We start from the raw sequence: 25,026 nt of genomic DNA, 5'->3' as shown, positions 1-25,026 counted from the left end.
CAGGCTCAGCTTTAAACCCCACGGGCCTGCGAGACATCACCACCTACCACACCGTCTTCCTCCTGACCATCCTGGGCTCCATGGCTCTGCTGGTGCTGGTGCTGCTCTGTCTGCTGCTCTACTACTGCAGGTTGGTATCAGGCTCAGCGTGTCTCAACTCAGGTCCTAGAGTAGTCAATCCCAGTGTAGCACATTTTTGTTTCCAACCCAGCGTTAGTTTTGAACTAGCTACTCAACGAATCGTCATTCCAATGCCAATTCTCTTCAATGCTTTTCAACAAGGACATTTTGGAACTACTTTCTGGATTGACTGGTATTTAAATGGAATTGACCCCAACCCTGTGGTGTTATTACTGGGCTGGGTAAAAAAATGTAAAAATAAAAAAGGAAACTGGAGTCTATTTGTTGTTTCATTTCCTGTCTTACAGGGTGTTAAAATGTGTGTTTGGTTGCATTCTCCCTTTACCCTTCTCTGTTATGTTTTGTTTAAGGCGGAGATGTCTGAAACCGCGGCAACAGTACCGTCACGGCAAGATGCATGTCTCCTCCGGCCTGGATGGTTCCAAGAGAGATCAATGCACCTCCATGTCCCACCTCAACCTCATCAGCTCCGACCACATCGATACAGCTTCCTCCACCAGGGGTGACCCAGACACCCTCAAATCAGACCTGTCCTCCACCCGGGATCTCCACAGCTCCAGGGAGGATTTCTTCCGGCACACGCCCCCAGGAAAGGCCAGGCGACACTCCAAGGTGAACACGGACAACATCACCAGGCGTGGCGGTGGTGAGAGTTTTCCCATGAAGGTGACAACACGCTCTACTAACACTAACAACTTGGATCCTCAGCAGCTACTGCACAACGACACCCGCAGCTTCAGCTCAGCGGAGGATAATACCCATGATCCTCGACATCGCCACAACCACCAAAATCACAATGCCAACGACAACCAGGGTTACTCCTCAGATCCACCATCTCCACCACCTTTACTGCCTCCCTTCGCTGGGCACTACCAGGAGTACTCTGGCCTGCCCCCAGAGTACTCAGCGTCCCAGACCGGGGACCTCCTAGCCAGGCCCAACTCTCTAAACACCCAGCCCGGCCAGCTCATCTTCTGCCACTCCATGGATCAGATGAAGGAGAGCATGTACCGGAGTGTGGTGCCCACGCTGGTCATCCCGGCCCACTACATGCGCCTGTCGTCGGACCTGTCGGCTGTGGAGCAGGCCCTGGAGAGGCAGCAACAGATGCAGCATGACATGGAGGGAATACAGGTTAGCATGACCCTTCCCAGGCAGCAGGGACAGGTCCACCAGAACCAGCAGCAGAAACAACAGAACCAGCAACAACAGAATCATCAACAGGAGGATGAGGATGGGGAAGAACCAGGCCAGCAGAGGAAGGACTCAGAGGGACACTCTAACTGGGCCTCGGACCCTAACGCGGCTCCAGTCCGCATCCCAGTCCTGTTCAATGACAACACCATATCTCAGATGAACGGAGAGCTGCAAGCGCTGACGGAGAAGAAGCTTCTTGAGCTGGGGGTGAAGCCGCATCCCCGGGCCTGGTTCGTCTCCCTGGATGGTCGCTCCAATTCCCTGGTTCGTCACTCCTACATCGAGCTGGGGGGAGAATCTCTCAGCATCCCTGGAGGAGGGGGAGGTGGAGGAGCCACGGGGAGTCATCATGACAACAGGGTAGATGTCGCTCGTGAAGCCAACATAAAGCAGCGGAAGGGAAAGGAGGAGAGGAAGGCCAAGGAAGCAAAAGAGGCTGCAGCGGCGGCTGAGAGGAAGGGTCACGCAGGGAAGACCTATACTAAACTCCCTTGCATCGACACCACAGACCCCCCCAGCAGCAGCAGCGAGAGCCACACTGCCATGTACTCTCCAGAGGACAATTCTCTGGCACCTCTGCTGGACGAAGCCCCAGAGACGACCCCCCGCGGTGGCACGTTCCCCCGGAAGGGCCGCAGCCGGGATAACAGTGCCCGGAGCAGTACCACCACTACCTCCACCAGCGAGGTGACACGCAGGGACTCAGCAACCAGCCCCGAGGATGGGGAGGATGCCGATGATAAAGACGAGGAGGGGAACAAGAAGAGTCCCTGGCAGAAGCGCGAGGAGAGACCCCTCATGGTATGGAAGTAAGGTAGACCTAGGGCTCTCAGGGAACATTGAGCTACAAGAGAACAGGGGGAGAAGAACCACTGTGTCAACGAACGTCAGGAAGAAGAAAGATGAGCAGATAATGTGAGAGGTCTGTCTTGGAGTACAAAGAGAAAGACATGTGCGAAAAAGATTATGAAGTGAGAAAGGAAATCAAACAAACACAATTGTCACATGAATTGTGAAAGGACCAGGTGTTTTGTAGTTCCACTTTTGCTTGTAGTCATCACTGAGCTCAGTAGCTATATCTGCATCTCTAAAAATGTCACTGAGACCAGTAGCTATATCCGTATGTCTAGAAGTTTCACATGGCTTTGGATTTATTTATTTCCAAAATCATGATCCCTAAGCATGTGGATGGTGTTTGTTTGCCCACAGGAACGTGTGGGAGAGTTCCTCTGACTGGTTGGTAATCTGAGATTCTTGAGAAATGCTCAACAATGTTTTTCTCCACTGTGCTGTTAGTAGAATTCCTTGGAAACGTTACCTATCAGATTTTCCTGTTACCTTAGCATTAACCTCAAGTAATTTTTACAGACCTTTTGGGAGACGTCAGCTGGCCAAACAGAAACATTTGATTCCTGTGGAAAATCAAGACCGTCTGGCCAGAACTGATGGACATAGTGGAATTAATTAGTATTTTTGTTTCACTCTTTACTCTTGATCAGATGGCCTTCTTTTTATGACTGAGTGGTACTTAATGTCATTGAGGAGACAGATCGATGTATTAAACATTGGGGAAAAGGTTGCTGTTTTGATTGTGAAATCCTAATAAGTAAGTCCTAAAAACCCAGGGTTTACAATGATGTTGTTGTTTCATTTTGTACTGTAAAACTTCCTTGGAGATAATGGCAGAAAACCACCTCCACGTTACTATCACTGAAGCCTGGAGAATAATGCTAACCGTTTTGGTTGTCATTTTCCTTACTGACAGAATATGTTACAGTCATATTTTTTTCTTGCTTTGCTAACCTGCTGACTTGTAACATTAACACCAATGGAAGCATGTACCTGACAAAATTATTTGAAATGTTCATTATGCAGCGTAGCTGGAAACAAGAGTATCACAGAAACGTTTGCCAGAACATTGTTGTTAGCTTAGCATTACAAGTCTGTACCTTTTTTTGCAATATCAATTTATAGTCAGACATGGATTGGATGATACAGACATGTAAAAAGCTTTAAAAAAACAGAATAATTGGGTATTATTGCAAACTTAAAAGATGTTGTGAAAGGAAAAGACACTGAGTTGACTGAGTGGAAATCACAATGACCTAATGTTCCCAGAAACTGTGCCATATTGGATTGCCGGTAATCTCCACTGGCGCATCTTCTCAAAACATCTAATTATTAGCCTTCAGATCAATAAGACAGGAATCCATCCAGGTTTTCTCAGACCTAAAAATGTTAATGTGCAACAAATCACAGCAAGCAATTAGTCTTTTAAGTGCCTTAATTTAGCATAAAAAATAATGGCATGGATTCAAGGCATCGGTATGTAAACCCAGCAGTAACAACCATTGTACTGGCTTAACAGGGGGTTTAACACATACTCTGTAACATGTTTTGCTCATTATTTTCAGGTTATGATATTGAGTCATACACAATGTCAAGCTATCGTTAGCAAATCGACTATGATTTAAACAAACAGCACTCAGCCTTCATGATCAGGGGTCATTTGAAGGCAATCAAGCCAAGCACTCGCTAATCAGGTTCATACCAAGTCCAGTTGAAGTTCTATCACGTTGCCTTGTGGACTAATATACAGCACGGCATAAAGCAAATCAGGTTCAGGACCTTGCCTAAGATGCACAGCAATGGTCCTCTTGATTTCAAACCTGTATTGTCACAATCCATGTTGTAAACTCACATATGTTTTAATTGATAACAACACTGTCACTACTCTCTCTCTCTCTCTCTCTCTCTCTCTCTCTCCCCTTTCTCCATTCAAATGTATGTGAATGACCCTTGAAAGGCTCTTTTTAAGGCTTGATTACTTGCCATGTTTTGATTTACCGAGTTGATACTATTATGTGAAGTGGTTTCCCTGTGGTGTGAGACTCAGGATCACAACAAACATGCATGTTCCTCCTCTCATAAGCATTTGTGCTGTTTTGTTTTGTTTCGCTTCTCTCACCTTCAAAATGGTTTGATGCTTAAGTTTGCAGAATTGAGCCACCTGTCTCTGTGAATAAACCAGCTCAGCTCTGATATGGAATCCCCTTAGACTATTTCAGAGATTTTATGTTTGTTTTTGGGGGGATGAAGTTAACGTCCTGTCATTTAAGGGGTGAGGTTGGCACAAGAACACTAATAGTTCTATTGGCCCTACGAGGCACTACTGAATTGTGTGGTCTATGTGGTGTGTTCAATTCAATTAGCATTTTTTTTTTACATTTGTCATCAGAAATTGTTCTGAGGTCAAGGATAATACTGGTGTTTGATGTCTATAAACAAGACAGTCAGAGCTTTGAAGGTGTGTCAAGTCTCTCCACCTCTGTCAGTGCAGGGCAAGCCACTGATGTAACTCCCCATATTAGCAAGTGCGGCATCTGTGAATTCTGACAAATCACAGCGTACCACACAATGGTGTCAGTGCTGGAAACACAAGTCAGTGGAAGTTAAACGGTGTAAACGGGGCGTGTTGTGTTCTGAATAAATATGACTTGAGCAAGGTTCTTTTGTTTACTTTTTTTACACCTTTCTTTTTATATATGTGAATGCCTGGCTAATCATAATTCCTATAAGCCTACTGTTTGAGTGCTAATACAAGGGCAGTTGTTGTCTCCAAGGCAACAGACAGAGGGATGATGTGCTGTTATGGTAAACTGGCGCCACCTACTTTCCCTCTCAGATCTATATTTCTGAGGCAAATCTTTGCTAACTTTTATTGCTTGTTATTAATGATGTTAATATACAATCCAATAATTAAAGAATTTAACAAGTAATCTGCATGCTTGGAATTTGTACTGTGTGGTTGGCATCAGCAGCTCACTTACAATAGTTGTTCTATTTATTTATTGTCCTAATGTCATTGTTGGCTCTGAAGAAGAAAAAGCAATAGGCTTATATGTCTATCTTTTCGTGGTAATGTCATAATTTCTCATGGACTATAATTATACCTCGGGATTTGCAGGCTTTACTCATTTTCATGGGATATGTCTCTGGGTGGCTCTTTATGCCCTGGACTAAAAAACACGAGTCAGTAAATTACTTGAACGATACATTCTAGATTTAAACACAACACATTACATAGTCATGAACAATGTTTTTCCTCGTGAGAGCCACGGCCAATAGTTATCCGCCAGGTGGCATGGGCCTCTCCGACACGGTAGACTGGGGAGACGAACAGATTGAGCAAAGCAGTTGATCCAATTTGTAAATCAGGAAGAGATCGCTGATCACCCATGCATATAATAAATATCTGAGCCTGAAGTGAGTGGGCTTGTTTCTCCCCACTTCATGTCCTAGCGTGTAGGCTCATTTTTTAAATAGTGATAGGTTTATTTCCCCGTTATTGAATAAGATAATGTTTTATGTTAGGAGCGCGACTCAGTAAAAATAAAATGGCAAGGAGCTTGCTGTGATTGTCGAGAGTGAGTGCGCGTCAAAAACTTGACTGTGCCGTATGCGCGCACTCGCTACTCACAAGAATGCGTGTCTGCTCGGCTTCTTTCTCTCAACCCTTTAGATGAGAAAGGGAACCTAGAAGTGGGAGAGGCTGTTGAGGGAAATAAATTAGCTTCAAAACCACAGAAAGCAGCCACGTTCGGAAGGTTTTGGATTGGCAAAAGGGCAGAGCAGAGACTAGGATCAATTAAAACCGAGTCAATCCCGTTACAACGGGCAGCGTTATAATAATACCAAGGTCAGTACACTGAACGAGCGCACAAACCCACGTAATTTAACGTCTTAGACTGGGTACTGAATTCGGAGACGGGGAAATCACCACCAGCCGCAGTTGAAGATGGAGGGGGTGATGCAAGGGATGCAAGCATACGGTGCGGGGAAGGCTGGAGGAGCCTTCGACCCATTGACGTTCTTTCAACAGCCTCAAACGATTCTTCGGCTTGTGTGCTGGGTGAGTGAGTGGTCATGTTTTGTGTCGTTTATTTGAGCACGTCGTTTTAACAATTCAAGAGTGGATGACACGGGTGGTTTGTGTGTGTACAGCAAAATATCTACAAACAGTCGAGCAATGTGTAGGATTTAAAAGCAAACCGATTGATTAGTAGGCAATCTGTTAACCCCATAGGCTAGGCTATATACCCTGCTTACGCACACATTTGAGTGGAAGGACGTTAATGGGACGCACAGAATAAATATTATTGTTTTCAGACTATCATAATATTTCACTACTGACTATAGCTACCTTGGCTTGAAAACCATATGTGTTCAATTAAATTGTTATGGCTACCACTGAAATAAAGACCCCTATTTTATAGACTACTAAATGTCAGTTAAAGTAGCAATCAGTAGTTGAAACAATAACAAAGCCACACACCCAGCCACTGTATCGCTAAAAAGCTGAGGAATGTGTCTGGAGTAATGTAACCAATCATGTTCATAGACCGAGCTATGGATGCAAGGACTGACCATCCAAGATATCACAATTATAGTTTGAACCATTTTTTTGAGGCTGTATAGTGTTTGTTTACATTTATTTTGTTTACAAACATTGGAGTAAGAAAAGCTTATATTTTGACAGTTGAGTTACGCTCATGAGGCATTTATAAATTATATTCTTCAAGAACAATAGGTACATATCAATCAAAAGTTTGTCCAGAAATGGATGTAGTAACTGCAGATTGCCCCTTTTAACAGGCTGTGTTTACACAGGCCAACGTGGAATCAGGGGTAGACGTAACATATTTAACCAAAATGGTATAGTATTTATTCATTTGTGGATGTCCATCTATTTCGTATGATATGTTATGAATTACAATTCATGATATTTTACGAATTGCAATTAATACAATGTGTTATGAATTTGCAATATGTATGATATGTTACGAATTCCAATAACATTAGCTTGGTAGATAGGTGGCTAACGTTAAGGATGGGAGTTAGCTAACCCTTCCCCTAACCTTATAACCTAACACGCTAAGTAGTTGCAAAGTAGCAAAAAAAGTGTCTGTCGGATAATTTATATTAAAGTCTAAAGTCTAGGCCAAATATAATGTAGGTCGGATAATTTATACTAACATCTAAAGTCTAGACCAAATATAATGTAGGTCGGATAATTTATATTTACGTGTAAATGCTTTATTTTTGTCATACTAGATGCACTGTAAGTTTAGATAGAAGAGGGAGGCCAGTGCCTGTTGCGCATCACCCACCTTGCAATCTGAATGGAGGCAGTCAACATTTTGAAACTATTTCATCATAAACGTAACTGTTTAAAACCTGGATGTTTTTATTTTATGTGGAATATCTTACCCTCTTCCAACTAGTGATGCACCGATATGACATTTTTGGCCGATACTGATATCCAATATTTTTCTTGACCAAAAAAAAAACGATACTGATACCCGATATGAAAGTTTTTTTGAGGCCTTTTAAGCATTGTAGTACAGTTAAATAGTTAACACACAGACATGGACGCAGCGGTATAAGGGAATGCATCTCTGTACAAGAGGCGTCACTACAGTCCCTGGTTTGAATCCAGGCTCTATCACATCCGGCTGTGATTGGGAGTCCCATAGGGCGGCGCACAATTGGCCCTGCGTCGTCCGAGTTTGGCCAGGGTAGGCCGTCATTGTAAATAAGAATTTGTTCTTAAATGTTAAATAAAGTTAAATAGTTAAATAAAGGTTACACACTCACACCACACTGACCAAAAACTTATTTTGTTTGCATTTGCGTATGTCCCCATTACCAGTAACGCATAATCAAAGCCTATTTCTTTCACTTACTTGCTGTGCTGTTTCGTTGTTCATTTGTTCAGTCGTTTCATTTTCAACCAGGATTTCATCATACAGGTCAAGCAGTGAAGTTTCAGCTCTGTCTGTCCATGGCTTCTCTTCCTCAGTATGCACTGTCACTGTGTCCATTTCCATCTTGTCCAGCTGTGTTATTAACATTTCACTTAAACCCTGTTTCTTGTCTGCATCGAAGTAGCGGTCCTTGTACATAGCATCGAGCATGGTGGCGACACAGTAAAGAGAGAATGCCTGTTAAGCAGGCGTTTCAATGCCATGACAGAGGGTATCACGTCTGCTGCAGACTCAGTTGATGAGCTTATTTCTCGAGTCAGTTGTTTGAATGGAGCTAGCTAGTGTGTTCATGGTTCCAAGTTTCAAACATGTTCTCAAATGCAGCAGCGGTATGAGAATCACAACATTCATTAGCATGAAATACGACTACAACAGAGAACGGTTGATTGTCAATGGCAATGAATTCCATTATCTTGGCATTAATGGATTTCGCCTTTTGAGTTGTCTCGCTGAAATGTTCTGACTCTTTCAAATGACTGCTCGACTTGTTGACTCCTCGATCCACATAGCTGACATTGTTGTCTAGGTTAGGAATGCTGTGTAGCGCAACATTTTATGTGGCGTCATTACGTCATGTACCTAAGTTATATAGGTATGCACGTCAGCTTTGACATCGGTTTTGCTCATCCGCGTTGAACTAGACATCGGGCCGATGTAGATGTTGGCATTTTTAGTTAACGTCGGCCAATTATCTTCACCGATATATCGCGCATCCCCACTTCCAACCATAGGAACGTTAAGGGGATTATTTTATAAACACTTCCTCATATCCCATTGATACCAGTATTTCTTTCATGTTTTCAACTTTCTGTTGTCCAGCAGCCAAAGACACAATTCTACAGTAGTCATTGGGGGGGGTTATTGGCAGCCAGGAGAAAGGAATTATTATTAATATGTTCAGTCACACAAGGGGGGATTGACGGGCCATCAATACCACCAGGCATTCTGAGTACTGGTAACCATACCAAACGTAACATAACATATACTAATTTGAGCGGGACATATTTTTGTTTACCATGTTACGTCTAGTCTGAGACCAGCCTGTACAGGCAGGTCAATTCTGATAAAAATCTGATCTGATTGGTCAAAGACCATTACTTGGCAAAAGATTTTGTCTGTGTAAATGCAGACAGGCTATTTTGGAACCATCTCAGAACTCAATAGTCAAGCATGGAATGATTTTCAGTCCGCCACAAATCAATGTGAAAACCAGAGCTTGATTTCCTCTTGTTAAAGGGATATTTGGGGATTTTAGCAATGAGCATGCTAGTAGATAGCGCAATGACTGGAAGTCTATGGGTAACTCGAGTTAGCATTGGCTCGCAAAACTACCTCTAACTTCTTTCATACTGGACACAGAGACATAAAAATGGTATCCACAAGTTCATCTGACTAGATAAAGGGCCTCATTGCCAAAATCCGGAAGTATCCCGGATACTTATTATTAAGTATCCCGGATACCGTATTAACGTTATTGTTATTATTGAACTCTTTGTGCACAATTAGTAGTGACAAGGCCTTTGTAGGCTAGTATTTACACAGACAATGATCAGCAAGCTTAGGATTTGAGGTGTTAGTAAGGACAAGGCTTTGGAGGCTGTATATTACAACCTCGGATACAGTGGCGGCACGAGCCTGGCGCCTCGTCAGTGCCTGCGGACCGCAAGGTTCAATTACTGGAGCCAAAGATTCCTGTCTGCTGTAGGCTACACGTGTGCAGGTTCTCAGGCCATTATTGTTGCGAACAGATGTAATTGGACATGAAGGCTATTGTTTTGTATCTAAAATAAACAGAAAGACAAAAATAATTGATTTGCTCTTATCCTGGTGTTTCATTTAGATCTGAGACCTGAGAGATCTGAGAAAGATCAATGTATCAAAATAAACTACAAAATGCTTGTGGTTTGGAATGTATTTAATAAAAATGCATGTATTTGGTATATTTTTAAATACAGAAATACATTTGCAAGTAGGCAGCCCCAACAGCAACTACATTCCCAGTAATGTTTATAGAAACATTTACTTGCTATGACTGTGATATGTTGTTAATCTAGATTAGTTGAGTGCAGCGACTAAGTCACTCTGGATAAGAATGTCTGCAAAATTACCTAAGTGTAGTTGTGAAAATGAACCTACCTAAATGAACTGCAGAGCACACTGGGTATTATTATTATTATTATTATTATTATTATTATTAATAGCCTTTTGGGGGGGGGGGCTCATTAGAATAATACTCAACATGCTTTGCAATTGTTAATTTTTACATGTACATTTTATATTTAGTTAATTTAGCATACACTCTTATCACACCATAGTTCTATCAGACTTCTGATACGAATGCAGGGTGAAAGGGGGCCACAAAATGTTGAACCACTATTTAAGAAATAAATTTAAAAAATGGTATAGGAAAGTATTTTGACATGTTTTAACTCTCGAAACTATCTTGTTACAAAATACATTGGAGTGTAGTCTAGCCCAGTGCAATACAAATTACAAAATACTCAAGTCATTTAAAACATATTTAAAATACATGTAACAAATACTTCCCACATCTGTCCTGTCTGTCTGTCCTGTCCTGTCCGTCCGTCCGTCTGTCCGTCTGTCTAGCATAGTGATTAGAGAAAAGGTGTACAACACTAAAAAGGAATGCAGCAGATTTGGGAGGGAACTCCAATGATCATGGAGAGGTTTTATTCCTCATTCAGCTAAGATCCAGAAATGTGTTATCAGACAACCTGCTTTCATGAGTACTAAGGCTAAACAAAACAACGATGGACACCATCACCAACACATTTGTCGTGGTGGAGAGAAATCTGCCATTTAATATCGAGAAGGCTCAGCCCCTCCCATTTTAAAATCTGCCATTGTAGCCCTCCGTGTGATGATGATGATGATAGGTTAGTATTAACTTGCTGGACCACAGCTTTCTCTTCAGGATGAGAGGGCGGTGGACCCCCCCCTTCCCCATCCGAGATCCTGATTGGCTGATTGAGGTCTGCTGTGTTGGCATGACGACTGTCAGAGACCACCGGAAAGATGTCACCGGCAGGCCCACTCATGAGAAAGGGACGGAGGGAGGGAGGAATGGGGACACATGAGAGGAGGCTTGCTCACGACACAAGTACGTTATTCACCAGAGGAAGTGGACAGGGACGGCCTTTAGAATGGCTGGGTCTTTGTATCATGGCGACCTTGTAACTAGGGGTGTTATAGGTCATGTGACATGACAGTTTAGTACATCCTATCAGCCCCCTTTTAGTTCAGCGTTCTTTTCCTTGTCCGATCATCTGCTGCCTTTTCAGTGTGACGCCTTTGTCTGAGCAAATAGAATAGTCATGTGCTTGCGAGTCATGAGGGAATGTGGAATGAGTTGTTTTTCTTCATTCCATGGAGCATTCTCTGAATAACACGGTTATTTTTCTCTAGTACTCCTGTTAATGATGTCACTGGGATCTGTCGAGTGATGTTGGATGATGATACATGATGGTGTCCCATTGAGAAACTACTCAGTCACCAGATCAATACAAGCTTTATTGAGCTAATACAGTAGATGGACACCTGGAAATGGAGAAGTATTTCCTTTTGGTGGGTCTCTGGTTCTGGAGGGCTGCAATGTCTGCTACTTTGTCAATGTTGTTACTGATTTTAATTGACCAATTAGGCACAAAGACACAATAAAAATAAATAGACACTTATACCCTACTCACAAGAATGACCAGAGCCGAGCCAAACTCTACTGCACAGGCCTGATGACGCTCCACCATAGTTGATGGTACTGCATTAGGTGTGTGTGTGTGTGTGTGTGTGTATGCGTGGCATGTTCATTCAGATGTTGGAGCCACTATAACCGGAGCACTATTAGTACATTTCCACGGTCAAACTTTGCACCGGTGTTTGGCAGTGACGCTGGGGACATGAGAACATTATTTGAAATGTTCTCCAGCCAAGGCGTAATGTCTGTTTGGTATGTAAAAGGTGACAGGGTTTGGATGTTGAGCTTTTTGACCTCCTCTCCTCTGCTTGCTTTCCAAACCATGTTCAGTAAGGAGAGATGCTTTTTTTTAATGTGGAGTTACCACCTGGAACTTGTTTTTGTTTTTTGTTGCAAAACGTTTTGCTACAGTGTGTCCTGCTGCAAACCACAGACTGTTCTCTCTTATGCCGCACAGCAAGCAGTACCAGTGCACCAAGTCTGGACCCAACAGGACCCTGAACAGCTTCTACCCCCAAGCCATAAGACTGCTAAACAAGACTGCTAAATAGCTAATCAAATGGCGTTGACTGCGTTGGCCTTTTTGTTGTTGCACTAACTATTTTACACACACACACACACACACACACACTACACACAAACTTTCACCACATAGGTTTCTGCTACTGTTTATCATCCATCCTGTTGCCTAGTAACTTTACCCCTACCTACATGTACATACTTATTTTCCACCATAATTTGCAAATAAATTCATAAAAAAATCCTACAATGTGATTTTCTGGATTTTTTTTCTCATTTTGTCTGTCATTGTTGAAGTGTACCTATGATGAAAATTACAGGCCTCTCATCTTTTTAAGTGGGAGAACTTGCACAATTGGTGGCTGACTAAATACTTTTTTGCCCCACTGTAGCTACCTCAATTACCTCGTACCCCTGCACATAGACTCTGTACTGGTACTATATGTTATTTTTGTATCTTTATTGTTATTCACTGTGTATTCATTACTGTCACTATTTAATTTTGATGACATTTTATCTATAACTCTGCATTGTTGGAAAATGACCCGTAAGTAAGCATTTCATTGTGACTGTACACCTGTTCTTAACAAAACGTGACAAGTAAAATTTGATTGGATTTTTGTATTTGAACATGACCCTGATTGACCATGGTCTCATTAGACCGAAATGTTGATTGACACCCCTTAAACCTTGTTGGAGTTACCAAGAGCCCCAGTGTGCAGCGGTTTCTTTTTCACATATTAACTAGAGGCCAGGAGGGATACCACGAAATGTGTCGATCGAATGGAAGTCTGTCGAGTATTAGTAGTAGTCGTATGTTGGTAGGATATCTAACAATTCCCAGCATCTGTTGAGCTAATGAGCCAGAAGACTCTGCTGGGACTTTGCCCTGGTGAAATGTGAACTAGTGTTCATGTTTTGGATGACCCTCTGTTATTTTTCAGCTAGCAAATTGATAACCTTTGTTCTCTTTTTCTTTTGACAGTTTAAATGGAATGTGTGTGTGCCACGAATGTATATACACACTACGGTACAGCAGCTAAATGTCATTCTAAAGCTGCACTTCACCTCCCCAATAGCAATCCTATCTTTCTCTTCTCTGTTATGAGCACTACATTCCCGACTAGCCGTCTCCTTTCCTTCCCTCTCTCCTTCTTGTTATTTGTGTGACGATGATTCGCTGTGATGTGGAGAGGACCTCTGATTCTGTGTGTATGCGGCTCATTGGAGCGTAGCTCAAATACAGTTACCCAAAACCAGGATGACATTGGTGTCATTGAGTTGTTCCTCCTGCCAAGACCAGCATCTGGATCTAGACGCTCTACTGGGCACAGAGTTTTCACCACAGCCTTTAGGTAGAGATGGGCGGGGGAATTTTGTAAGGGCTTATGATGTAAGTAGTTGAGGCCAATCTACTCTGAGAAGACCGGTGGAGAATATGGACCTCTCTTAGCTTTCCAGGAACAGGGTTGTAGTAGGTAGTGGTGTGTTGAAAAACACTGTTTAGTGTTTTGTTTTGAAGTTGCTATTGCCGACCTTGCTCTTGCAATCGGTTTTCATTTTGTAACCGTTTTTCATTCTGTTTTTGCACTGTTTCGTTGAAATTACTGTAACCAGTTGAAAACATTGTTCCGTTGATATTTCCACAGCAGCAAAAATGGGGTTTGATGGTTGGTTTGTCTCGGATGGATGTGCCTTTTCCTCCTGTGTTTTTGTTGAGCTGTCTGCTTCTTATGCATTAACATGCACACCTGCAACTTCGTGTTAGGCCTATATTCAGCTAGCCATCTGTATATAGGGAGTTGGCATTTCTGGTTTCCTGGTAGTACTTATGTGTGCATTAGTATGGAGAAAGACTTCTGGTCTTGTGACTCAAAGAATCTGTCAGTCTTGGTTGTTCCACCTTTCACTCTCTCTCTCTCTCTGTCTCTCTGTGTGTGTGAACACAAGGTCACAGAGATTAAAATGGAATTATTGTGGGGGAGGCCAGAAATGTGGTGCTTGGCCAGCAAGCAGTCTGTGTGTGTGTGTGTGTGTGTGTGTGTGTCCATGTTTCTTCGTCAAGGACTCCTTTATGTACATCTCAATCAACATCTGTATCAGTGGTACTCCATGATGGAGGAGAATACACTGACTGAGGGAGACTAGCACAAGGAGATTCAGAGAGCGAGAGGGCATCCAGTGCACTCTGCTCACAGTATTGCTATGACCACAAGAGCAAAGTGCCTCTGTAGGCCTCGGTTGTAGCTTGCAGCAAAGCTGAGGGGCTCTAGCTGTAATGGTGTGCAAAGCCTGATTGATTTATTGACTGGTATGCCTGCCTGAAAGACATCCTGCACACTAATAGGCACACACTGGGACTCTGACAGTAATCCAACATGTATCTTTTGGATGCATTTAATTGTTAGGTTGTGGTAGTGGTGCAGCAGTGAAACTGTAACAGAAACCCAGTGCTGCTCATCTTGAGAAAGTCGTGCATAAGTTTATTATTTTTTGATCACATGATAAACATACACACACAAACACTAAATTCCCTCAGGCTTAATATGGAGCATGAAAGGCTGCTGATGATCACAAGATCAGGACCCCACGTGGTGCCAGCCACAATGCCTGCTTTCATACGTCTATGAGGTGCTGGGGCCTTGTGATCCAGACAGGACTGAGAGCTGTGCTGCTAGCCTGGTAATTATATATCTGAGTAGGTGAATGGACCAGGAGGGAGACCACACCAGCAGACAACTAGAGAGTAGGGAATTCACAGATTTACAACCAGATCATGTCCACAAACAAATCTCTATCCTCTTTGCATTTTCAAATCAAAGTTTGTCATCCGCACAGGATACAGTGTAAACTGTGCAATGAAATGCTTACAATATGAGCTATAAAGCATGGTTAAGAGAAGTTTGGGATGAAAAATGACAGCAAAGGAAGATGATCAAATAATGGGGTGGAAGCAAGCAGGAAATTATGGAGCAGATAGCAGCACACACTTTTTTTTTTTCAGAACATGGAAGAAAGGAGGCAAGGATGCAACCTTCATATACAGTTGAAGTGGGAATTTTACATACACTAAGGTTGGAGTCATTAAAACTCGTTTTTCAAACACTCCACAAATTTCTTGTTAACAAACTATAGTTTTGGCAAGTCGGTTAGGACAACTACTTTGTGCATTTCACAAGTAATTTTTCCAACAATTGTTTACAGATTATTTCACTTATCATTCACTGATTCACAATTCCAGTGGGTTAGAAGTTTGACCCAAGTTAAACAATTTAACGGCAATGCTACTGAATGCTAATTGAGTGTGTAAACTTCTGACCCACTGGGAATGTGATGAAATAAATTAAAGCTGAAATAAATCATTCTCTACTCTTATTCTGACATTTCCCATTCTTCAAATCAAAGTCAAATTTTATTTGTCACATACACATGGTTAGCAGATGTTAATGCGAGTGTAGCGAAATTCTTGTAATCAAGTATCAGCCAACCAGACCAAATATGAATAATGATGTTAATCAAGTGTTAATCAAATGTTATGCTGCTGAGGCAGCACTGTTGATATTTAAACTAGTTGACTTGCTACACACACTCGACCGGTGTCATGTTTGGATACCGGGCGTGTGCAATCTCAGTACAGGGCAGACCATTGGGTGCAACCAACAGACGGGTTTGGCGAACTTGACAACGTCACAACGACTTGCGGGCAATGGGTTCAGAACAATAACGACAAAACCTTATACATAAAATAATAGTTATAGCACCACGCAAACGGGCACTTGTCGAATGGGAGTTCAAAGGGGCATATGCTGGGCACGTGCTGGGCACAGGTTGACTCCTAACTGTGCACGTGCCTGAGCGCAATAGATGCAGTAGTATACACAAGCTCCCTATAATCCCATTTCATCATCAACAAAACAAACATCAACCCTGGCCTGAACCTGGATCAAAACAATTGGGATGTACTCCAGTATATGAGTCATTTTTCTAATGTATGTGAATTCAATGAGTAGATGTTTTTAATGCTGCTATAATGCTAGATGGTTTCATGATGTAGTTACTGGCATTGGTGCAAGATGGGCCAGTTTTGACTTAGCTTACTGTTTCACATGATGTGTCATTCAGATCTTCCTTCATCTACACTCGTGTCAGATCAGGTACTGCCATACATGTATCTGAATGTAGGCAACTGGGTGAAAATGGGACTGTGGATTTGTAGGTTCTGGATTAATTTTACCCCAAAGTGTGATGACATGATCATGTTGTGACTTCTCTGCATGATGTCATACATTACTACAGTGTATTCACTTTTTTTTTTGGTCAATCTACACACAATTGCCTATAATGACAAAGCGAAAACAGAAATACCTTATTTAGGTAAGTATTCAGACCCTTTGCTATGAGACTTGAAATTGAGCATCTTGTTTCCATTGATCATCCTTGATGTTTCTACAACTTGATTGGAGCCTACCTGTGGTAAATTCAATTGATTGGACATTATTTGGAAAGGCACACACCTCTCTATATAAGGTTCCACAGTTGACAGTGCATGTCAGAGCAAAAACCAAGACATGAGGTCAAAGGAATTGTCCGGATTGTGTCGAGGCACAGATCTGGGGAAGGGTACTAAAAAATGTCTGCAGCATTGACGGTCCCCAAGAACACAGTGGCCTCCATTCTTAAATGGAAGAAGTTTGGAACCACCTCAACTCTTCCTAGAGCTGACCGCCTGGACAAACTGAGTAATCGGGAGAGAAGGGCCTTGGTCAGGGAGGTGACCTCTGAGGATATGGGAGAACCATCCAGAAGGACAACCATCTCTGCAGCACTCTACCGATCAGGCCTTTATGGTAGAGTGGCCAACGGAAGCCACTCCTCAGTAAAAGGCACGTGACTGCCTGCTGGGAGTTTGCCGAAAGGCATCTAAAAGGACTCTCAGATCATAAAAACAAGATTCTCTGGTCTGAAACCAATATTGAATTAATTTAGTCTGAATGCCTAGTGTCACATCTGGAGGTAACCTGGCATCATCCCTACGGTGAAGCATGGTGGTGGCAGCATCCTGCTGTGGGGATGTTTTTCAGCGGCAGGGACTGGGAGACTAGTCAGGATCGAGGGAGAGCTGAACGGAGTAAAGTACAGAGATCCTTAATGAAAACCTGCTCCAGAGCGCTCAGGACCTCCGACTTGGGCGAAGGTTCACCTTCCAACAAGGTAACGACCCGAAGCACACAGCCAAGACAATGCATGAGTGGTGTCGGGACAAGTTTCGGAATGTTCTTGAGTTAGGGTATTGGGGTATTGTGTGTAGATAGATGAGGATTTTTTTTGTACATTTTAGTACAAGGCTGTAACGTAACAAAACATGGAAAAAGTCAAGGGGTCTGAATAATGTCATGACTTTCCCTCCTGGGTGAGGATCAAAGAGAGCTCCCCCTCTCTCTCTCCCACCAGATATGAAGTGGGGCTGGTTCTAGGACTTTGCCGACTGGTCGTAAACTTCCTGTCTCGTGCACTGCAGAATGGAGAAGTCAAAAATTCTTTGTGTGTAGAAAGAGACTCTGCCCCCAAAACTTTAACATCAAAAGGTTGGACATTTAAAACAATATTTCTAACGCAAATAATGTGGGAAATGATTGTTGGGGCTCCAAACAATAATCATGTCAAATCAGTTGTTGTTTTGTGATTTGATTTAAGAACGGTGTAACTAAATAACAGTTACTCTACAAATGTATACGTCCCAGTTGTCAGGTTGTAAAATGTTGTTAAACTTATGATTAAATATGAAACTGTTTGTGGGAAGATGAAATGTGATTTTAGCCTTCTAAATGAGAAGTGTTTCTACCTAAACTGTTGCCAGTCAGTAACCATGCCTACATGGGCACAGACATTATGCCAAAAGGATGGAATGGCCCTTTTTCCAGAGTACTTCTAAAGGACTCCTAATTAAATTTACATTAGACCAGACAGCGTGGAGCCGTGGCTACATAGTTACGTTGCCTGGTTGCTACTGACGTGTAAAATGGTTTAAAACTACTAGACCAGTATACGTGCAGCGCGAGCTGAATATGTGACAAATGGTCTAAAACTACAAGACCCTCCTGAGACTCGACGAGTGAAGAAGACTAAGACGGTAGGCACCACCTGCCGCTCTGCATGTAAGGTAGTCTAGAACTTTGACCAAAGACACAAGGAAGATCTTATCAAATGATCATTGGAATGTCTGATGTATCCAGTGTAACAAACACTTCCAGAACAAAGAAAGATACTACAACTACTAAGGACATGGTGATCTCTGGTGGACAACCAGAGACTTACACAACCAGAGACTTTCTGTCGAACTATTCGTCACAGACGGATCGGCGATTTCATATTTGCGTTGCATTTTTAGATCTGAATGAGCATTTGTTAGTGTGCTAAATATCCATATTTACGATGAGCGTGTTATTCAACTATGTACGATAGTTGAATTCCTTTGTCTCTTCTTCTCCCGTTCTTTCTTTCCCCACCCCTTTCATTGTGTAACCAGCCGTCATATCGGGTTAGTGCACTGGGGACTTTTCAATGCATTATTCAACCTATACTGTGTGCATTTCTGCGTAAATATTTAGTTAGTTAGTTTACACATTGGCTTAATTATTTATTTACTTAGTCATCATGTAGACTAGGGTTCGTGCAGATTTATAGAATATTATGACGTTCAGAATGAGACTGATGAGGTAAAAATACATGTATAAGTGACTTATCTATAGATATGAATATATCTTATAAGAGTTTAATTTGGGAGATAATAACTTGTTAAATACGTTTCCCGTGGTGCCCCAAGTTGTTACATTATTAATTTAATCATGTAATTAATTAAACATAGTTAATTGCTAAGATAAGTCATTGAATTAATGATTGCCACGTAATGACAATACTTTCCATATGCCTGTATAACAGATTTACATAGGATACAAAAAGGATCAGCTTGTGCAACTGATTTACCATCCACATTGATTTTACTACCATGTGCTGTAGATCAGCAGTTGCCAACTGTCCTCCTGGAGCTACTGATTTTGATTTTCCTATGCATTTCTCCTTTTCTCCCTACTCTACCCTCTCTCCTCAATCAACTTCTTTCTCACACCCTCCCTCTCTTCTTCCCCCAGCTCTTCTCCATCGTGATCTTTGGCTGTATAGCCAACGAGGGCTATGTGAACCGGCCTGACGAGATTGAGGAGTTCTGCATCTTCAACAGGAACCAGAATGCCTGTAACTACGCAGTGGGGATGGGAACCCTGGCTTTCCTAAGCTGTGCTGCCTTCCTGGTCCTGGACGTCTACTTCCCCCAGATCAGCAGCGTCAAGGACCGCAAGAAGGCTGTGCTTGCTGACATTGGAGTGTCTGGTAAGCTCTGGGGTGTAGTTTCTCCTAGGCACCAGTCTAGGAACAGCTTTTCCTCCCCCAATTCGAACCTTAACCATTTACTGGGGGAAATTCAAAACTGACCACTGATCAGTGTCTACGGACAACTTCACCCCACACAGGAAGGATGTTGTTTTGGCTTGTTGGTGTGAGTTTAACTGGGGGATGCGGGAGGTGATTGTGTGTTCGTTAACAGCAAAGGAAGGGATTGTTTTTGTTGAAGATGGTCATGATACGAGTTTGGAGTGTGTTTGGAGGCACACAGTTTATCTGGGTGCTCTGTGAAGGTTCGGTTCAGGGGAGGTGGATGTGGCCTTTGTCTTTAGCCTTTCTAAACTCTTAGGAAACACGGATCAATACATGGACATTGATAAAAGTCTTGTTTATTCAATAGCCATTAGGCGTACTGGGCCCTGTCTGTATACTCTTAAAATGTATAATCCCTCCTTCCTCCTTTCCTTGACGTAATCACTCCAATGTGACTGGATTGGCATAGAAGCAAGCTTTTCACTGCATTGCTCTCACCAATTATATATCAGATGGGTGATTACTTCAAGGAAAGGATTAAAGAAGGATGCGTATTAATAGTATTGGAACAGAGCCCTGGAATTTGAATCCCAGCTCTAGGACATTGCGGACTTGAGTACAATAGGAGCCATTTTGTATGTGCACAGGTGCCCCCCTCTGGTTAGCTGTGGTGTGGCTGATAAACCCTAACATACTTGTTATGACCTTTGAGGCTCAGCTTTGATTACTGTGAGGCTATTGAGGCTTGTAAAAATGGTTGCAAAATATGTTGTGTATCAGTAGTTGATATGTTTTTTTATATTGTTGCATGACCTTTGTGGTGTTGCTCATAATGCACAAACATACTCATGTCAGTCTGTTATTGGCATGACATTTGTAATGTGGTATTACTGAGTATGATATTACATTTCAAGAACAGATTTTTTTCTTTAGTTTTACCACCCATAGTATTAATGGTTTCCGTTTGGAATTCTCCCTCTCCCTTTTTTTTCTCTCTCTCTCCCCATCCTTCCTGTAGCATTCTGGTCGTTTGTCTGGTTTGTGGGGTTCTGTTTCCTGGCCAACCAGTGGCAGGTTGCCAAGGAGGAGGACAACCCTCTAAGGGAGGGCGCGGACGCAGCCCGAGCCGCCATTACCTTCGCCTTTTTCTCCATCTTCACCTGGGTACGTACAGTACAACAGCCCTCCATTTCATCAACCTTTCTGTCTGGCGTAATGGCCATTTGTGCATCTACAAAATAGAAAATATGTATTTTACGCAAAATGTATTCATATCACATTTTTCCATCAGTGCCCCTTCAATTAAATTGCTTTACATATCACCTCTGCCTTCTTCATCAGGCTCTAATTCTGCTCCGTCTGAAGCTGGGTCATAACATTCTGCTCCTCTTTGTCAGTCTTTAACTTAGCTCTGTTTAACACTGCTTTTTCTTCATATTTAGAAGTGTCTTCTGTTTTTCTGCTGTTTTGTAACCTGGATCTGAGCTTTCTCTCCTAATTCTATCTTCTCTGGGTCTGTTTAGATTCCACATTTTCTCAATTTTAATCTTTGTCTATGCTGTATTTTTGTATACAATGATGCTTAATCTCTGTTTTAGTTAGTTCAGATCTAAGTTTCTACCTCTTCGCCAATTTAATCTTTGCTTCCGTCTCAACCTTTTTTAAGCTTTTTCTAGACTGATACGTAACTTTATGGAAGGATTGTATCTGGTGACCACCCTCACCACCCTTTCTATCCCATAACTGTCCCTGACCTGTTTGTCTCTCTCTAGGGTGCTCTGACACTGCTGTCCCTGGAGAGGATAAAGAGAGTGTCGTTCGAAGAAGAGTACAACAAACTGTTCATTCCGTAGCCCACACCACCACTAGCCTAATGATAGATATCCTGACCCTCACATTATTTCGCTCACACCAATTTCCCGTCCAGGCTGTCCTCCTTAGATGGCCAAACATATTGAAGGAGTACCTTGTATTTGTTTACTATGATTGGCTAGTGTTTACAGCTAGGATCTGCTTTCTAGATTCAGATTGCCCTTCCAAAGTGCCTTGATATCAAACCATTGCCAAAAAATGAGTGTCTTTGTGGGGTTAAAACGGTGGTACGCTACTGTTGACATATCAGGTTCTCCATTGCCTGGCATAGTAATCCACCATTTTAGCTATGTTCACCTGTGCTGATTATCTCAATTAATTTTTATGTAAAGTATTAATTTGAAAAAATAATTTGATTCCATGGTACCATTCAAATTAGATTGATCACAACCATGCAAAGTGGCTCTACAGAAAATGTTCAATCAGGAAATTATTAGAAAGTGATAAAAATGTACAGAGTTCATACCAATTTGATCCCAAACCTTGTTAGATTGTATATTTGATATGTAGTAATTGTTCACATTTTATTTCAATGCTAAAACTACAAATCTGTGAAGGAAAAGCTATGAGCTCTAGCCTTATGCTTCCCCATACACACGTGCCACAGCTGTAGCTAACTACTACAGCTTAATGACATGCATTTAGTGTTACCAGGTCCAGCTGGCTGCAACCACTATGTGAATCTGTTATTTTGTATTATGAGTTTTCTTTTCGTTTGGATATTTTTGCTTTGTATATGACACTGGGATGATTTGTGAATGTTTATTATTCATGATAAATTGTTACTGTTGTATTTAAAAAGAAATAAGTCAAAGACGGGTCCTGATCAGGTGAAAGATTCCTCACGTCATTCCAGGACCACTGACTGTATCGGTTTTGACACTCCCCGCTTAAAACTGACTAACCGGCTTAATCCTCCTCCCCTCTTCCTCCTTTCTCCCTCTCGCTTTTTCTCTCGTTGTCCCACCCTTGTTTAACTACCATTCATCCTCCTAACCTTACTTCATACCTTTTTTTAATCACTGGCATGTTACCTGATATACCCTCCTCCCCCACTATCATTGGTTGCGTCTATCCGTGTCATCTCATTCTGCCCATCTGTCATATTCAAATCCCACCCACACAACCCCATGTCTCCACTTTTCTTGTTTGTCCCCCTCGCCCACAACCTATTTTTTTGCTATTGCTTTCATGTTGTTGCCCATCCCCTTTCCAATCGCTCGCTGCCCCCTATGGTCTGGGGCTCCCTCTTCCCTTCTCCACGCATACATTGTTTTGCTATCGCCTCTATATTATTGCCCATTCCCTTTTCAATTGTTCGCCTGCCGCATAACACCCTCTCTACTCCGAAGGCGGTGCAGGCCTTCCTGGGCTTTCAGAAGTACAAGCTGGGGGCTGACTCGGCCCTCTTCTCCCAGGAGTACGTTGACCCCACCGCCGACCCCAACGCTGCGTCCCCCATGGGCACTGACTACACGAGCTATGCCGCCGACATTGACACCGCGGCCAGCACAGAGCCAGCCTTTGATGGCTCCGCTGGCTACCAGGGCCAGGAGTACTGAGCCAGAGGGCCAATGGAGGAAGAGAAGGACCAGGAATGGGCTTACTCAGCATCAGGGGTGGTTTAAGGGGACATTTTTGTGGTTTATGGGGACATGGGTTGTCTTAAAGGTAGCCAAGTCCCAGATCTGTTTGTGTTAGCTGTGATGATGAAATACAGGGCCTTCAGAAAGTATTCAAACCCTTTGACTTGTTCCACATTTTGTGTTACAGCCTGAATTTCAAATGGATTAAATTTAGATGTGTCACTGGCCTACACACAATAGCCCAGAATGTCAAAGTGGAATTATGTTTTTAGAAATGTTTACATATTTATAAAAAATGAAAAGCTGAAATTAGTATTCAACCCTATTTTTCTTTTTTATGGCAAGCCTAACTAAGTTCAGGAGTAAAAATGTGCTTAGTTTGAGCATGGTGAAGTTAATTGGGTGTATTGATACAACCTGCAAAGCCCTGTCACTACAAAGATACAGGCATTCTAACTAACTCAAGGAAACCGCTCAGAGATTTCACCACGAGGCCAAAGGTGACTAAAACGTTTACAGATTTTAATGGCTGTGAGAGTTTAAAACTGAGAATGGATGAACAACATTATAGGCACTCCACAATACTAACCTAAATGATAGAGTGAATAAAATAATTCCTGTTTGCAATAAGGCATTAAAGTAAAACTGCAAAAAATGTGGCAAAGAAATTAACTTTATGTCCTGTATACAAAGTGTTATGTTTGGGGCAAATCCAACACAAAACCTCACTGACCACCACATTTTTCATATTTCCAAGCATGGTGGTGTCTGCATCATGTTATGGGTATGCTTGTCTTCGGCAAGACTAGGGACTTTTTTAGGATAAAAAGAAATGGAATAGAGCTAAACACATGCAAAATATTAGAGAAGAACCTGGTTCAGACACTGGGAGACAAATTCACCTTTCAGCAGGACAATAACATAAATCACAAGGGCAAATATACACTGGAGTTGCTTACCAAGACACCATTGAATGTTCCTGAATGGCCTAGTTACAATTTTTACTTAAATAATCTTGAAAATCTATGGCAAGACTTGAAAAGGCTGTCTAGCAATGATCAACAACCAACTGGACAGAGCTTGAAGAATTTAAAAAAGAATCATGTGCAAATATTGTCCAATTCAGGCATGCAAAGCTCTTAAAGACTTCCCCAGAAAGACTCATAGCTGTAATCGCTGCCAAAGGAGATTCTAACATTTATTGACTCAGGGGTGTGAATACTTATGTAATTAAATATTTCTGGATTTTATGTTCAATACATTTGCAAAAAAAAAATTAAACAGGTTTTCACTTTGTCCTTAATAGATACAGTGCCTTGCGAAAGTATTCGGCCCCCTTGAACTTTGTGACCTTTTGCCACATTTCAGGCTTCAAACATAAAGATATAAAACTGTTTTTTTGTGAAGAATCAACAACAAGTGGGACACAATCATGAAGTGGAACGACATTTATTGGATATTTCAAACTTTTTTAACAAATCAAAAACTGAAAAATTGGGCGTGCAAAATTATTCAGCCCCTTTACTTTCAGTGCAGCAAACTCTCTCCAGAAGTTCAGTGAGGATCTCTGAATGATCCAATGTTGACCTAAATGACTAATGATGATAAATACAATCCACCTGTGTGTAATCAAGTCTCCGTATAAATGCACCTGCACTGTGATAGTCTCAGAAGTCCGTTAAAAGCGCAGAGAGCATCATGAAGAACAAGGAACACACCAGGCAGGTCCGAGATACTGATG

The 25,026-nt window shown here is 42.1% G+C and overlaps 2 protein-coding genes across 3 annotated transcripts in view; both read left to right on the top strand.

Moving 5' to 3' along the window:
• The window catches only part of LOC110486133 (protein FAM171A2), a 78,874-nt gene extending 73,757 nt beyond the window's left edge, over positions 1 to 5,117 (top strand). The window contains exons 7-8 of the mRNA XM_021557505.2: positions 4 to 130; positions 492 to 5,117. Of these exons, the coding sequence (XP_021413180.2) occupies positions 4 to 130; positions 492 to 2,151 (1,787 nt within the window). The 3' untranslated portion in view covers positions 2,152 to 5,117. The remainder of the gene's footprint in view (positions 1 to 3; positions 131 to 491) is intronic.
• A 595-nt stretch (positions 5,118 to 5,712) lies between these two features.
• Positions 5,713 to 23,506, top strand: LOC110486132 (synaptogyrin-1). 2 transcript variants are annotated; one of them, XM_021557503.2, is made up of 4 exons: positions 5,713 to 6,250; positions 19,545 to 19,782; positions 20,846 to 20,991; positions 23,052 to 23,506. In XM_021557503.2, exons 1-4 carry the CDS (start codon positions 6,137 to 6,139, stop codon positions 23,259 to 23,261), a joined length of 708 nt encoding a protein of 235 aa, XP_021413178.1. In that variant the 5' UTR covers positions 5,713 to 6,136; the 3' UTR covers positions 23,262 to 23,506. The 2 variants fall into 2 exon arrangements, with proteins under 2 accessions (XP_021413178.1, XP_021413179.1); XM_021557504.2 differs by having other exon boundaries at positions 21,600 to 23,506.
• Positions 23,507 to 25,026: the final 1,520 nt, after the last annotated feature.

Source organism: Oncorhynchus mykiss, chromosome 13, assembly GCF_013265735.2.
Source record: "Oncorhynchus mykiss isolate Arlee chromosome 13, USDA_OmykA_1.1, whole genome shotgun sequence".
Lineage (NCBI taxonomy): Eukaryota > Metazoa > Chordata > Actinopteri > Salmoniformes > Salmonidae > Oncorhynchus > Oncorhynchus mykiss.
The sequence above is the reverse complement of the archived record's forward strand: the minus strand, read 5'-3'. Positions and strand labels throughout refer to the sequence as shown.

Coding starts and splice junctions, on each gene's coding strand:
- LOC110486132 (XM_021557503.2), top strand. CDS start 6,137: ATGGAGGGGGTGATGCAAGGGATGCAAGCATACGGTGCGGGGAAGGCT. Junction 19,783..20,845: donor TGCTGACATTGGAGTGTCTG/GTAAGCTCTGGG, acceptor TCCTTCCTGTAG/CATTCTGGTCGTTTGTCTGG. Junction 20,992..23,051: donor TTTTCTCCATCTTCACCTGG/GTACGTACAGTA, acceptor TCTACTCCGAAG/GCGGTGCAGGCCTTCCTGGG.